The sequence below is a fragment of the Mesoplodon densirostris genome, chromosome 19 (genome assembly GCF_025265405.1).
Source record: "Mesoplodon densirostris isolate mMesDen1 chromosome 19, mMesDen1 primary haplotype, whole genome shotgun sequence".
NCBI lineage: Eukaryota > Metazoa > Chordata > Mammalia > Artiodactyla > Ziphiidae > Mesoplodon > Mesoplodon densirostris.
The window spans coordinates 3572129-3585636 of record NC_082679.1 but is presented as its reverse complement, the minus strand read 5'-3'; the positions used below and the strand labels follow the sequence as shown (position 1 = coordinate 3585636).

The window sequence follows — 13508 nt, the reverse complement described above, 5'->3', positions numbered from 1 at the left end:
AGGGGGCCGTGCCCAATGGGGGTGGTTCTGGGGGGACTGGGGGGGGAGCTGTTTCTATTTTATTTATTGATTAATTTATTATTTTATTTATTGATCAATCTCTCTGCGGGGTGGGGTGGGGGAGGGATGGGGTCTGGTTGGGGTGGCTTAGCAGATCCGGACAGACAGGGCCATCTGTCCTTGTGTCCCCAACTCCCCCTTCCTGGGCCCCCCTCCCCTGGTCTTCTCCCTTCCCCCACAACCTTCTGTACGGATTTGCTCTCCGGAAGGAATTCTGATTTCGCGTGATCCTGCCTGCGTCCGTGTCTCTGATTCCGCCAGCGGCAAAAAAAAAAAAAAAAAAATTAATAATAATAATAATAAATATCCTTGATCAGGGATGGCTGGCTGGCCTTGGCCTCTCGCTTCCTGGGTGGCCCTGGTTGCAGGGACGGAACCAGATGGCAGGGACAGGAGGTGTGAAGATGCTACGCTGACCAGGTGTTCAGAGCTGGACCTTCAGGGAGATGGGGGAGGCCGGCGGGGGGCTCAGGCTGCCAGGGCCCGGCTGGAGACACAGGGTGCAGCCGTCCAGGCCAGAGAAGTCCACCGCAAAGAGGCCAAAGAGGATGAACAGCAGCATGGCGGTGACCCATTCACAGGCGGCAGAGGCTGAGCGCAGTGACCAGGTGTGGAGGACGACCACTGTACACCAGAGTCAAGGGCACAGCGCCACGGGGAGGATCCGCAAGCCCGGCTAGGTTGCTGAGTGACCTTGGGCAGGCTGAGACCATCCATCTCTGGGTACCCTCTCGTGACATGTCTGCCCTGCCCTGGCTGGAAGGGCCCCTCTGGCTGGACACCCTCCTTGGCAACGCCCAGACACTCTCAAATGGACGCCCTCCAGTTCCCGCCTCTGTCTCAAGCTGTTTTCTAAATGTTTGCCTTGCATATTTCTCCGGTTTGCACTGCATTCCCAATATCCCAGAACAAGGCTCCTATCTTCCTGTCGGCCTTCCCTGACCCCATGAAGGCTCTGCCATCTCCCCACTTGCCAGGGCCAACCAGCCGCCATTGCTTCTACCTCCAAAAATGCAGGACTTCCTAAAGATGCCTCCACCCTACCCGCCAGCCTCAGGCTGTGCTTGCAACTTTCTCCCCCGACCCAGGGCCCACAGACCCCTCCTGCTTACTCCCAAACAGAATCCCCCTTTCTCCCTAAAAGGTCTTCCTCTTTCTGGGTGCCCCAACCTCCGTAACCACACCGTCCACTCCTGCCCCCTAGCAGACCCTTGGGAATCGCCTTCGTCCCCTCCCTCTTCATCCCCATGGCCAGCTGGACACCCCAAGTCTTGTCCTCTCTTTCTGGCCTGGCCTCTCTACTGGTTGGTCCTGTCCCTCCTCCAGCTCCACAGTCCCAGCTCTTTACAACTCTTTTGTAACCACTGGTCAACACATACTCTGAGCTCCCACCTTGCAGAGATGCCTCTTGTTTTCTGGGAGCACCCCCCTCACTGGAGCACTCCTCCTCCTCACCCCCCCAGATCAGATTAGACATCATTTCATTCATTCAACGATTTCTAGACAGTGAATAAGGCCAACACCATCCCCAAGCCCCACCGATCCTAGAACAAAGAAGTGCTTACCCCAGAACTGACTTTGTAACTCCCCCACTCACAAGCTTTCTGTGGCTCCCTATTGCACTTGTACAGAAGCACAAGCCTGTAATCCCTCACTTTAGCGCTGGAGATGCTCATCTCTGGCCCTGCCAGCAGCCTCATCTCCTCCCCTGGGCTGGTTTTCCCACCCTCCGCATGTACCCGCGGTGTCCCTCCCTCCCTCACCCAACCCAGGCCAAAAGCAGCTGGTTCTGCAAGACCAGCTCAAATGCCAGGTCTCAGACCTCTCTTTGCAGCCTTCCAGGCCTTACGACACTCAGATGACCATTTTATGGTCCTGTCCCCCACTTCCCGCATCCAAGGGATATCAGAGCCCCACAGAATGAGAACCCTGCGGCCAAACTGATCAGCACAGGCCGGATTTTGAAAGGGGCTGCCTAGACCTCATCGTTAACCGCACCTGCTGCTGCACAGGACAGATGCTGGTTCTGCAGCTGCAGAACGCTGAGCTCCGGAGCCAGCCCTTCCTATCCATTTCACTGGATTCAATTTGCTGCTCTGGGAAACAAGATCACCACTTCCATTTTGCTGGGAAAAGGGATCCAATTTTCCAAAGGGATCCTCTGAATGCAGCCGGCCCAGGGTCTCAGCTGGGTTCCCTCCAGCCTCTTCTGGATGCCAGCGACTTCTGGCCTCCCCTTCCATCACCCTCACAGGGGGCCGCAGTCCCCAAGGCTTAGCATGCAGCCCCTCCTCTCTCTCAGAGCACTCTGCTTCTCAGTAATCATCATTATTCTGACAAAAGCAACTCCATTCTACAGATAGGGAATCTGAGGCTCAGAGAGTGGTTTGGCTCACCCGGAGGTGTGCTGAGCTACTGGGTTCTGGGGTGACTCAGAAGTGGGCTGGAGTCAAGGCTCCACCCACAGGCATGCTGGTAAATGTGTAACAACTGGCTCTGATTTGTAGCATTTGTCAGTTTCTTGGCCGTTTCAAGCTATTACTGACATGACATCACTGCACATGGAGCTGGGAAAAGATACACACAGACAGCTCAGGAGACCCTGTACCAGCTGCCTCCAGCCTACCACCGGCTCTACCATTGAACTTCGTGACGGTTCTCGGCCATCTGAACCTCCGTCTCCGGTCTTAGCCAGCACGATGCCCAGCACAGAGCAGTAGCCCAAACGGACTGCTGTCCGGTTTATCGATCTCCCAGCGTGTATTGGTTACTCACTATGTGCCAAGCACCATTCTAAGCACCTCACGTGTCATCTCCTGCATTCCTCACATTCCTTATTATTATCCACATTTGATAGATGAGGAAACTGAGGCACTGAGCAGTTAAGAAACCAGAGGAGTTCCCCCCTGCTCCCCCAACTACTATGTGGAGGCAGCGTGACCCCAGAGCCGGGACTCGGTGACAACACCACTATAATCCTGCACGGAGACCGAGGCTGAGAAAGGAAGGGGCACCCTCAATAGCACACAGCAGACCCACCCCAATGAAGACGTACCCCCAACACCTGTCCCCGGCCCCAGGAAGGATACTGGCCACCGTTAGGATGGTGCAAATGCTGCAGAGGACCAGACGGAGCGGCCCGATCCAGGGAGCCCCAGGCTGGGGCAGGCTCTTCACCCTCCAGAAGAGAAGGAGCTGCAGCCAGAAGTAGAATATTCCCACAAAGAAGGCGAAGAAAGCCCCCGTCAGGTGCGTGGCCCGCTGGTTCTTTTCCTGGGAGAGGAAGGGAGCAGCGTTGAGGGGCAGAATTGTGGGAGGGAGAGGGCCACGATGCCATGCGGGGAGGCGCCAGGACCAACTCCATGGACCGTGCTTGAAAACTGCCATACCCGGCGAATGGCTGATTGATTAGGTGCATTGGCTATTGTCAGCTCCATGAGGCCAGGCATTTATTTAAACGTGCTGTTCACTGCTGGGGCCTCCATCCCTAAAACAGGGCCTGGCACATAGTATAGCCTGGTAATTTTTTTTTAAATTTATTTATTTTTGGCTGCATTGGGTTTTCGTTGCTGCGCACGGGCTTTCTCTAGTTGCAGTGAGCAGGGGCTACTCTTCACTGTGGCACGCGGGCTTCTCATTGCGGTGGCTTCTCTTGTTGTGGAGCACAGGCTCTAGGCGCGCGGGCTTCAGTAGTTGTGGCACGCGGGCTCAGTAGTTGTGGCTCGCGAGCTCTAGAGCGCAGGCTCGGGTTGTGGCGCACGGGCTTAGTTGCTCCGCTACACGTGGGATCTTCCCGGACCAGGGCTTGAACCTGTGTCCCCTGCATTGGCAGGCAGATTCTTAACCACTGCGCCACCAGGGAAGCCCAAGCCTCGTAAAATATTAGTGGAATAAATCCTTCATTCTCAACCTGGGTGGAAGAGAGCAGATTGTTGCCACCAAGGGGGTAGAAATTGGTTCTTGGAGGGTGAAAAAATATTAAATATTACAATGGTTTCTGGCTTACAGATATAGTATGTATTATATTAAAATGTTTTCATATTAAAAACTCCATGGCGGGGGTCGGGTGGGATGGGGGGAACTTCCCTGGTGGTGCAGTGGATAAGACTCTGCGCTCCCAATGCAAAGGGCCTGGGTTCAGTTCCTGGTCAGGGAACTAGAACCCACATGCATGCCGCAACTAAGAGTTTGCATGCCACAGCTAAGGAGCCGGCAAGCCGCGACTAAGGAGGCCACAGGCCACAACTAAGGAGCCCGCGTGCTGCAACTAAGGAGTCTCCCTGCTGCAACTAAGACCCCACGCAACCAAATAAATAAATAAATATTAGGAAAAAAATAAAAACTTCATGGAGGGAAAGGATGATTAGGAGAAAATGTCTAAAAAAGTCTTCTGGGGACTTCCCTGGCAGTCCATTGGTGAGGACTCCAGGCTTCCACTGCACGGGGCTCGGGTTGGATCCCTGATCGGGAACTAAGATCCCACATGAGGCAGGGAGCAGCCAAAAAAAAAAAAAAGCTTCTGGCGGGGGGATATAATAATTAAAGGTAAACAAAGGTTAATGAACACAGGAATACATGATAAGTGAATGATTTGCTATGCAAATGTCATGGGGAATTTTTGTTAAGTTGGAGGCAGCCTCTTGTCTAAACACCCTGCGGCTTCCACAGCCTTTTGGCGGGAGAGGTTTGGAATCAGAGATATCATACTGAAAAACAAATAGATAAAAAATAAAATGATAAAATAAATCAATAAGATTTCTCCTATTACTAATCCATTTATTTATTCTACAAATATATACTGAGCTTTGTGGCTAAGAATGTAGGCTTCTAGAGTCTACGAATCTGGGTTCATCTCTGACCACCACGAACCGGCTGATAAAGAAATATCTCCGTGGGACTTGACCAAGAAGGACCTCCCTGGAGTTCTTATGGAGATGGGTTAAAATAACCCTGCACAACGTATAAAGCTAGTGCCTTCTACAGAGAGAACACTCCATCGATATGGCAAACATTGAGAATAAGTGGGGAGGGCTTCCCTGGTGGCATAGTGGTTAAGAATCCGCCTGCCAACGCAGGAGACACGGGTTCGAGCCCTGGTCCGGGAAGATCCCACATGCCGCGGAGCAACTAAGCCCGTGCGCCACATCTACTGAGCCTGCGCTCTAGAGCCCGTGCTCCGCAACAAGAGAAGCCACCTCAATGAGAGGCCCGCGCACTGCAACGAAGAGTGGCCCCCACTCTCTGCAACTAGAGAAAGCCCGTGTGCAGCAGTGAAGACCCAGTGCAGCCAAAAATAAAAAAATAAAAAGAATGTGGGGAATTCCCCCGCGGTCCAGTAATTAGGACTCCACGCTTTCACTCCCCAGGGCCCCGGTTCGATCCCTAGTCGGGGAAACAGGATCCAGCCAAGCAGCGCGGTGTGGGGGTGGGCGGTGGGCGGTGGGCGGTGGGCGGTGTGGGGGGGAGTGACCTGAGAAATTTTATCATTAAATGGGGCTATGGCAGTAAATTACCCCAAACTCCGCAGTGAATTACCCCAAACTCCTAGGGGTTAACGGAATGATTACAAAGAGCATCCCACGCGGCCTCTATCCAGAGACCAGAACGCCCTCCCTCCACGGCCCGAGAGCCACAAGAGAAATACAAGTCCCAGGAGGCCGTGCGGGGACCAGCCCCGCCAAACCAGAAGCCTGCGCCCCGGGGGTGCTGGGAGTTGTAGTCCCAGACTCGGGCGAGCAAGAACCTGGGCTGGCCTGCTGCGTCTCACCTGAAAATTGCCCACTATGGAGGTGCCCAAGGCGCAGAGGAGCCCCGTCCACAGGATCAGCTGGTTAGGCCACTTTCCGACCCCCCAGTCCCGAAGCTGGTGGTAACGGAGAATGCAGGTCCAGGCGGCTGGGAGGAGAGGGAAGTGGGCGGGAGGCCTGAGCCCCAGACTCCTGGGTAGGGGGTGGGGGTGGCGGGTGGAAGAGACTGTGGGTCCTGGAGTGAGTGCCCAACTCCTGGATTTGGGGGACGAGGAGGCTGGGTGCCGGGGCCCTCTTGGTTGGGTGGGGCTAGCACCGAACGAAGTGTGCGCGGGAGTATTTACCCAAAGCAGCTCCCAAGTTGAGCACCTGGCTGAAGATGCAGCTCTGAGGGGGGCTATTTCCACATCGACTGGGGGAGATAAAGGGTCATCCTGTAGCTCCTCAGAACCAGGACCTCCTTCTTTCCTCCCTCCGGAGTTCCCCCCACCCCAAGCACCATAACTACCTGATATAGGGGAAGCCTTCCGTGAGGTTCACAGCCTTGTTGGCCACAGCAAGCGAAAAACTGAAGTCGAGGAGACATCAAAGAGAGTAGAGGGAGTTCGACGAAACTTTTCTTTCTGTTACGCGCAGAAACCGGACTTCTAGCTCCCCCTCCCTCAGACCCAGGGGTCCAGGCCCCCAGCCCCTCACCCCTCAGACCCAGGGGTCCAGGCCCCCAGCCCCTCCCCCCTCAGACCCAGGGGTCCAGGTCACCAGCCCCTGCCCCCTCAGACCCAGGGGTCCAGGCCCTCAGCCCCTCCCCTCTCAGACCCAGGAGTCCAGGCCCCCAGCCCCTCCTCCCTCAGACCCAGAGGTCCATCCTGCCTCTAACACTCACACGGTCCAGATGCCAGCAGTAGCCCAGAATGCCAGGAAGGCAGGCAGCAGGGACAGGTATCCCCACATGCCGGGGTCTGCAGGGAAAGAGAGGGGCAGGGACTGAAGTCACGGCTTTATCTCTCTGTCTCTCTTGGGTGAGCAACCAGCCCTAAGGGTACAGGTGTGTCATATCGTGGCCACCGCCCCTGAGGCCTCCATTGGCTCCCAGGCATAAGTAATAGGCAAAGGTCCACTCTAATGAGCCAGCTGTCTGCTTGGGAAACATTCCCTATCTTTTGCATAGTCCTTTGTCCTGATCTCCTAGTTTCTCTTAGCTGTCCTGCTCCCACCCAGCTTCTGAGACTCTCCCAGCCCCTCCCTGCACTGCCAGCTTCTGGGCTCCCCCTGGGTACTCACCTGTCCGGGCTCCCTCTGGCTCTCTCCGCCCTGGGACTGGTGCTGCGTGAGAGGTTTGGGGAACAGGGCTGGGTTGTGGGGTGGGACTGTTGGCGTTCCAGCAGAGCCAAAGACACGTCAGGCCAAGAATATGACCTCCACTTTCTTCAGGACCTCACCCCCAAACTGCCACTTCCGGTCTCAGAACCAAGCAGGCAGCACCTTAGCTTCCAGGGGCCCCTAGCTTCCTTCCTCCCACTTTATAGCTTCCATGTTCAAACTCCCAGCCCTTGTCCTCCTCAAGACCCAGAAATCTGAGCCTCTAGCTCTCTCCACCCTTTCTCCCTTGGGGACCTAGAAGTCCAGGCCTCCAGTCCCTTCCAGAACTCATGCAATTGCTTCTAGCCCCTGAGGTCCATCCTCCCAGCTGTTACCTCCTTGGGGACGGAGAATCCGGACCTGCAGGTGCCTGCCCTTCTGAGTGCAGTTTCTGTCCTGAGGCAGTTGGGTGTGGGACCCTGGTGACCCTTCCTCCTCCCCCCACTGGCTTTCCCCTCTCCCTTCCTCTCTATCAAGCTGGAGTTCCCCACAGGCCGGGCCTGAGTGGGAAGGGCAATCTTAGTGATGACATCTCCATCGGAAAAACCTCCCTCCCAGAAAGCGACTGCTTCCTCTACCTGGACCGTTTTCTTCTCTCTCCGGCAGAACAAGCCTTAACTTCCTGGCTTCCTCCCCTCTTGGTACTCAGGTGTTTGTATCCTGGGCCCCCTCCTGCTGCCCCAGGACCCAGGAGTCCAGGCCCCAGCCTCTCAGACCCGGAAGTTCCAGCCCCTCCTCCCTCAGCTCCCCACCTCTTTTTTTTTATTTTATAAATTTATCTATCTATCTATCTATCTATCTATTTATTTATTTGGCTGCATTGGGTCCTCATTGCTGTGTGCGGGCTTCCTCTAGTTGCGGCGAGCAGAGGCTACCCTTCATTGTGGAGCACGGGCTCTAGGTGTGCGGGCTTCAGTAGTTGTGGCTCGCGGGCTCTAGAGTTCAGGCTCAGTAGTTGTGGTGCACGGGCTTAGTTGCTCCGTGGCCTGTGGGAGCTTCCCGGACCAGGGCTCGAACCCATGTCCCCTGCATTGGCAGGCGGATTCTTAACCACTGCGCCACCAGGGAAGCCCCCTCTTTTTTCGTAATTGAAGTAAAATTCACATAACATAAGATTAACCATTTTATTTTATTTTATTTTATTTATTTTTTGCTGTGCCACGTGGCTTGTGGGATCCTAGTTCCCCAACCAGGGAGTGAACCCCGGGCCCCTGCAGTGAGAGCACCGAGTCCTAACCACTGGACCACCAGGGAAGTCCCTAACCATTTAAAATTATACAATTCAGGGGCATTTAACATATTCACAATGTTGTGCAACCACCACCTCTATGTAAGTTCCAGAGTTTTTTCATCACCCCAGAGGGAAACCTCATACCTATTAAGCAGACACTCCCAATTCCCTCCTCCCCCAGCCCCTGGTCACAACCAAACTGTTTTCTCCGTATATAGATTTTCCTATTCTGGACATTTCATATAAATGGAATCATACAATATGTGCCTTTTCATGTCTGGCTTCTCTCACTGAACATGTTTTTGAGGTTCATCCATGTTGTAGCAGGCAGTGCTTCCTGCCTTTTCATGACTAAATAATGTTCCATCAATGCCAGCTATCTGGGGACCCAAGGGTCTGAGACCCACTTTTCTCCTCCTCTATGCTGCAGGATTTCCAGTGCCCCAGCAACTAGGACCTTCAGCTCTCAGGTTCCTTGTGAGTTAAAAAAAGAAAAAGCAGAGAAACAGACAGACAGACACCATGAATATTTCTTGAAGGAGGAGGCCCAGCGATCAATCAAGAATAAGATCTCTGCCTTCAGTGGGTTCCCAGCCTGGAGGGCAGACACACACGGATCCATAATGAGAAAACAAGATGTTACAATGAAGGTAGCACAGTGCATGGGGTTCCCCAGAAGAGGAAGTGGCTAACTAGCAATGGTGGCCAGTGTGCGTTTGGTTGTGGGAGACGTTTAGGAAAGTCTGATGAGCCACACTTAGAGGATACATGCAAGCTGCAGCAAGGCCTTCTCAGTAGAGTCCAGATGGTTCCTGAAACCAGGCACCTGAGGGTTGAATGCCTTTGTTTTGTCGACTAAAATAGAAATGCACAACCTGAGAGCTGTGAGTTTCAGTTTTATCTGGGGACATACTGAGGACTGTGGCCCACGAAACAGCCTCTCAGAGAGCTCTGAGGAACTGCTCCGATATCAGCATCTATGTGATTTTGGGGAAGGCGTACTTGCCGTCAAGCACACATCTCTGTAGAAAGTTGCTGCTGGGCCTCCCTGGTGGCGCAGTGGTTGAGAGTCCGCCTGCCGATGCAGGGGATACGGGTTCGTGCCCCGGTCTGGGAGGATCCCACATGCCGCGGAGCGGCTGGGCCCGTGAGCCATGGCCGCTGGGCCTGCGCGTCCGGAGCCTGTGCTCCGCAACGGGAGAGGCCACAACAGTGAGAGGCCCGCATACCGCAAAAAGAAAAAAAAAAAAAAAAAAGAAAGTTGCTGCTACTCACGAGGAGCAGATACCTTAGTTAATGACTTTAGTGCTTTTCTAAGTACGAGAAGATGCAAGAAATTGGGTTCATAAAATCTTCTCCTGAAAATATCTAACTCTCTGAAGGCCTGTTCTGCCAGCTTTCCCAGAGCACAGAGTGCCTCATTCCGATCCCTGCCTTGAACACCCTTCAGGGCATGTCAAAAGTGAGTAACTTCAGTGGCTAATGACTCAATCCTTGTAGAGCCAAGTGGAGAGCGACATTCCTTAGTAGGCAGTCTGCTGGGTTACAGACTGTGGGGTCCACTAGGAGAAATGAGCTGGGTCCCAAAGCTCTCAACTGCCATAAAGGGCTTGGATGTTATCCTGAGGGTACTGGGGAGCCATGGAAGGTTCTTGAGCAGGGAAGACTAAGAGGAGCTGATGCTGGTGGTGTGTAGACATGAAAAAGATATAATGATAGTAACTGTTACCCCGTCTTACGTGTCGGGCGCTGCTCTATGTGCTCCACATGGGTTAACTCACTAATTCTCATGACAGCCCTAAGGTGTCATTGCCGTAATTATGGACCAGATTCTCTAATCCTCATGAAAGTAGAATTCCTGGTTTCGTTTTCTTTCTTTTTCTTTTCTTTTTTTGGCCACATGCTTGTGGGGTCTTAGTTCCCCGACCAGGGATTGAACCCGGGCCCTTGGTAGTGGAAGCTTGGAGTCCTAACCACTGGACCACCAGGGAATTCCCAAATTCCTGGTTTCTTGACTCACTCCTACATGCTCCCCACCCCACCCCAACACACACACACACACACACACACACACACAGCCCAGCGATCCTGAGGAAAAAGCATCTGGAATAATTCCAAACTTCACACATCTAAGTGATACCCCAGAAGATCCAGAGCTTTCAACTTGGCAAGACTTGAGTTCGAATCCCACCTTTGCCATTTAAGAGCTGGGTGCCTGTAGAGTGTCCTACAGCTGCTGTAACAAAGTACTACAAACTTAGTGGCTTAAGACAACACAAATTTATTAGCTTCTGTTTCTGGCGGTTAGTCAGAATGGGTCTTATGTGCTGAAATCAAGGTGTGGGCAGGGCTGCGGTCCTTCTAGAGGCTCCATGGGAGAATCCATTTCCTCCTCGTCTTTTCCAGCTTCTAGAGGTGCCTGCATCCCTTGGCTCATGGCCTCTACCTCCCTTTGCGTAGTGGGAAGTGCTTCTGTCATCACACCCCCTTCTCTGCTTTTCTGATTCTGACAGTGACCCCTCTTTCATTTGTAAGAGCTCTGCGATTACGTTGGGCTCACCCAGATAATCCAGGAGAATCTCCCCATCTCAAGACCCTTAATTTAATCTGCAAAGTCCCTTTCACCATGTGGCGTACCACCAACACATGTCCTGGAGATGAAGATATAGACATCTTGGGCGGGGGTATTATTCGGCTCCCACAGGTCCCTTGGGTGGGTGGGGGGGTCTCAGTTTCCTCAATCTGTAAAATGGGGCACATCGTACCATTTGGGAGTCTGACTGCCTGGGTTTGGGTCTCCGCCTCTGCCTCTTGCTGGCGGTGTGACCTGCCCCAAGGGCTTCATCTCCCTGAACCTTTGCTTCCCCATCTGTGAAATGGAGATAAGAATAACTAGCAGGGGGCTTCCCTGGTGGCGCAGTGGTTGAGAGTCCGCCTGCCGATGCAGGGGACACAGATTCGTGCCCCGGTCCGGGAGGATCCCACATGCCACGGAGCGGCTGGGCCCGTGAGCCGTGGCCGCTGAGCCTGCGCGTCCGGAGCCTGTGCTCCGCAACGGGAGAGGCCACAACAGTGAGAGGCCCGCGTACCGCAAAAAAAAAAAAATAATAATAACTAGCGGGGGCTGCAGTGTGGAATTGCAGAGCCAACCCGCCTAAAGCGCTCAGAGCATGTCTGACACGTGTGCGTTTCTTTTTTTTGGGCCACGCCGTGCGGCTTGTAGGATCTTAGTTCCCCAACCAAGGATTGAACCCGGACCCTGGGCAGTGAGAGCACGGAGTCCTACTCACTGGACCGCCAGGGAATTCCCTGAGACTTGTGTGTTTCCAAGAGGTAGCTACTGTTCCTGTTGCCTTTTTCTGGGGGTTCATGCTCAGAATCAAGTGAAAACAGAATGCGTGGTCCGCCTTTGATGGGTGCCTGGCACGTGGCTATAGCTCAATGCAGGACGCTTCCTTAGTTCAGCTGCCAGTGGCAGGAGGGGGAATCAGAGGTCCTGGAGTTTTGTTTTGTTTTGTTTTGTTTGCCGCTTAGCAGATATTGACTGAGGACCCACTGTGTGCCAGGCACTGTTCTAGACGCTGGAGATACAGCCGTGAGCAAGCAGACGAAAACTGCCCTGGTGGAGTGGAGCTCTAGCAAGTTCTCACCCCTCTCCGCCAACCCCACCAGTGCCCTCCTTTCATTTCTTAGAGACCACTGCCTCAGCCATGGCTCAGCATCTTCCTCCCGAATCCTTCCTTCCTTCATTCAGTAAACATTTCCCTGAGGTACCTCGGTTCCCAGGACTGATCTGACCCAGCCCCTGTCCTCGAAAGGGGTCCCTGTGTGCAGGGGATGTGTGCCCTAGTGGACATCACACAGAGCCCTGCAGGAGCGCAGGGGAGGGAGGGCTGGATGCTACCTGCTGCTAACTCTGCCAGGGAGAGTGTGCCCCCCACCTTGCCCCAGCTGTGCTTGTGCCTGTCTGATGCCTGCTCCTCTTTCAAAAGGAAGTGTAGATGCCAACTCCCAGGTGACCCTAGGCAAGACTCCCCCCTGCCCTGCTCTGGGCCTTGGTACCCACCTCCCTGCATTGGTACAAAGGCTAGGCTTACTGGTGTCCCTCTGGTGGCTGTTTGATATCCTCAGGACATCCCTGAGAGAACTGGGGGAAGGGGGACTCCAACCTGGTGGGCTACTTTCAATTTGGGAATCAGGCTCCTCCCACTGTCCACTTGCAGGCTGGTGGCCTGGAATCTTCTGGATCCTTCCAGAAACAGGCTGCTATCCTGGCTCGGCTGAGGGGAAGAGGCTGTGGTCTTCCTCTGGGTGAGATGATACTGCAGTTTCACTTTTAGAAAACTGCTTCTGCTTGGTGGTGGGAATCGTTTTCCCCAGAAAAGGTAACCTGTCCGGGTAGGGGATGAAGGCCTCTAGGGATCTCTCTTTTCTCGGCTGTAAAAGCAAGGATCATGATGGTGCCTCTGTCGTGGGGTCCAGGAGTGAGTCCATGCAAGGACTTAAAACAGTGCCTGGCACATAGTGAATGCTGCATAAACGTAGGTATTCACGTTGTGGGGTCCTCCAGCTTGTGTTCAGAACTTCCGCAGAGCGGGGCTTCCCTGGTGGCGCAGTGGTTAAGAATCCACCTGCCAATGCAGGGGACATGGGTTTGATCCCTGGTGTGGGAAGATCCCACATGCCATGAAGCAACTAAGCCCGTGCACCACAACTACTGAGCCCGCGAGCCACCACTACTGAAGCCCACACACCTAGAGCCCGTGCTCGGCAACAAGAGAAGCCACCGCAGTGAGAAGCCCGTGCACCACGTCAAAGCATAACCCCTGGTCGCCGCAACTAGAGAAAGCCCGTGCGCAGCAGCGAAGCTGCAAAGCAGCCAAAAATAAATAAATAGAAATAAATTTATAAGATAAAAATACAAATAAATAAATAAATTTATTATTTTTTTAAAAAGAACTTCTGCAGAGCCTCCTGCAACCCTGAGAAGTTGTGCAGCTCTGTAGGGTAGGGAACTCGATCTCAGAGCAAGAGGCTTGCTGTGTCCCGGGGTCCTCCAGAAGGCAAATGCTGCTGTGGCGTTAGCAATGCAAGAGATTTATTGGGGGTGA

The 13508-nt window shown here is 53.7% G+C and overlaps 1 protein-coding gene across 1 annotated transcript; it reads right to left on the bottom strand.

Annotated features, from left to right (window-relative positions):
- Positions 1 to 435: 435 nt before the first annotated feature.
- Positions 436 to 6758, bottom strand: TMEM150B (transmembrane protein 150B). Its single transcript, XM_060085350.1, has 6 exons — positions 6691 to 6758; positions 6316 to 6375; positions 6152 to 6219; positions 5828 to 5955; positions 3150 to 3333; positions 436 to 684 (listed from the first exon to the last, which is right to left on the bottom strand). Exons 1-6 carry the CDS (start codon positions 6756 to 6758, stop codon positions 485 to 487), a joined length of 708 nt encoding a protein of 235 aa, XP_059941333.1. The 3' UTR covers positions 436 to 484.
- Positions 6759 to 13508: the final 6750 nt, after the last annotated feature.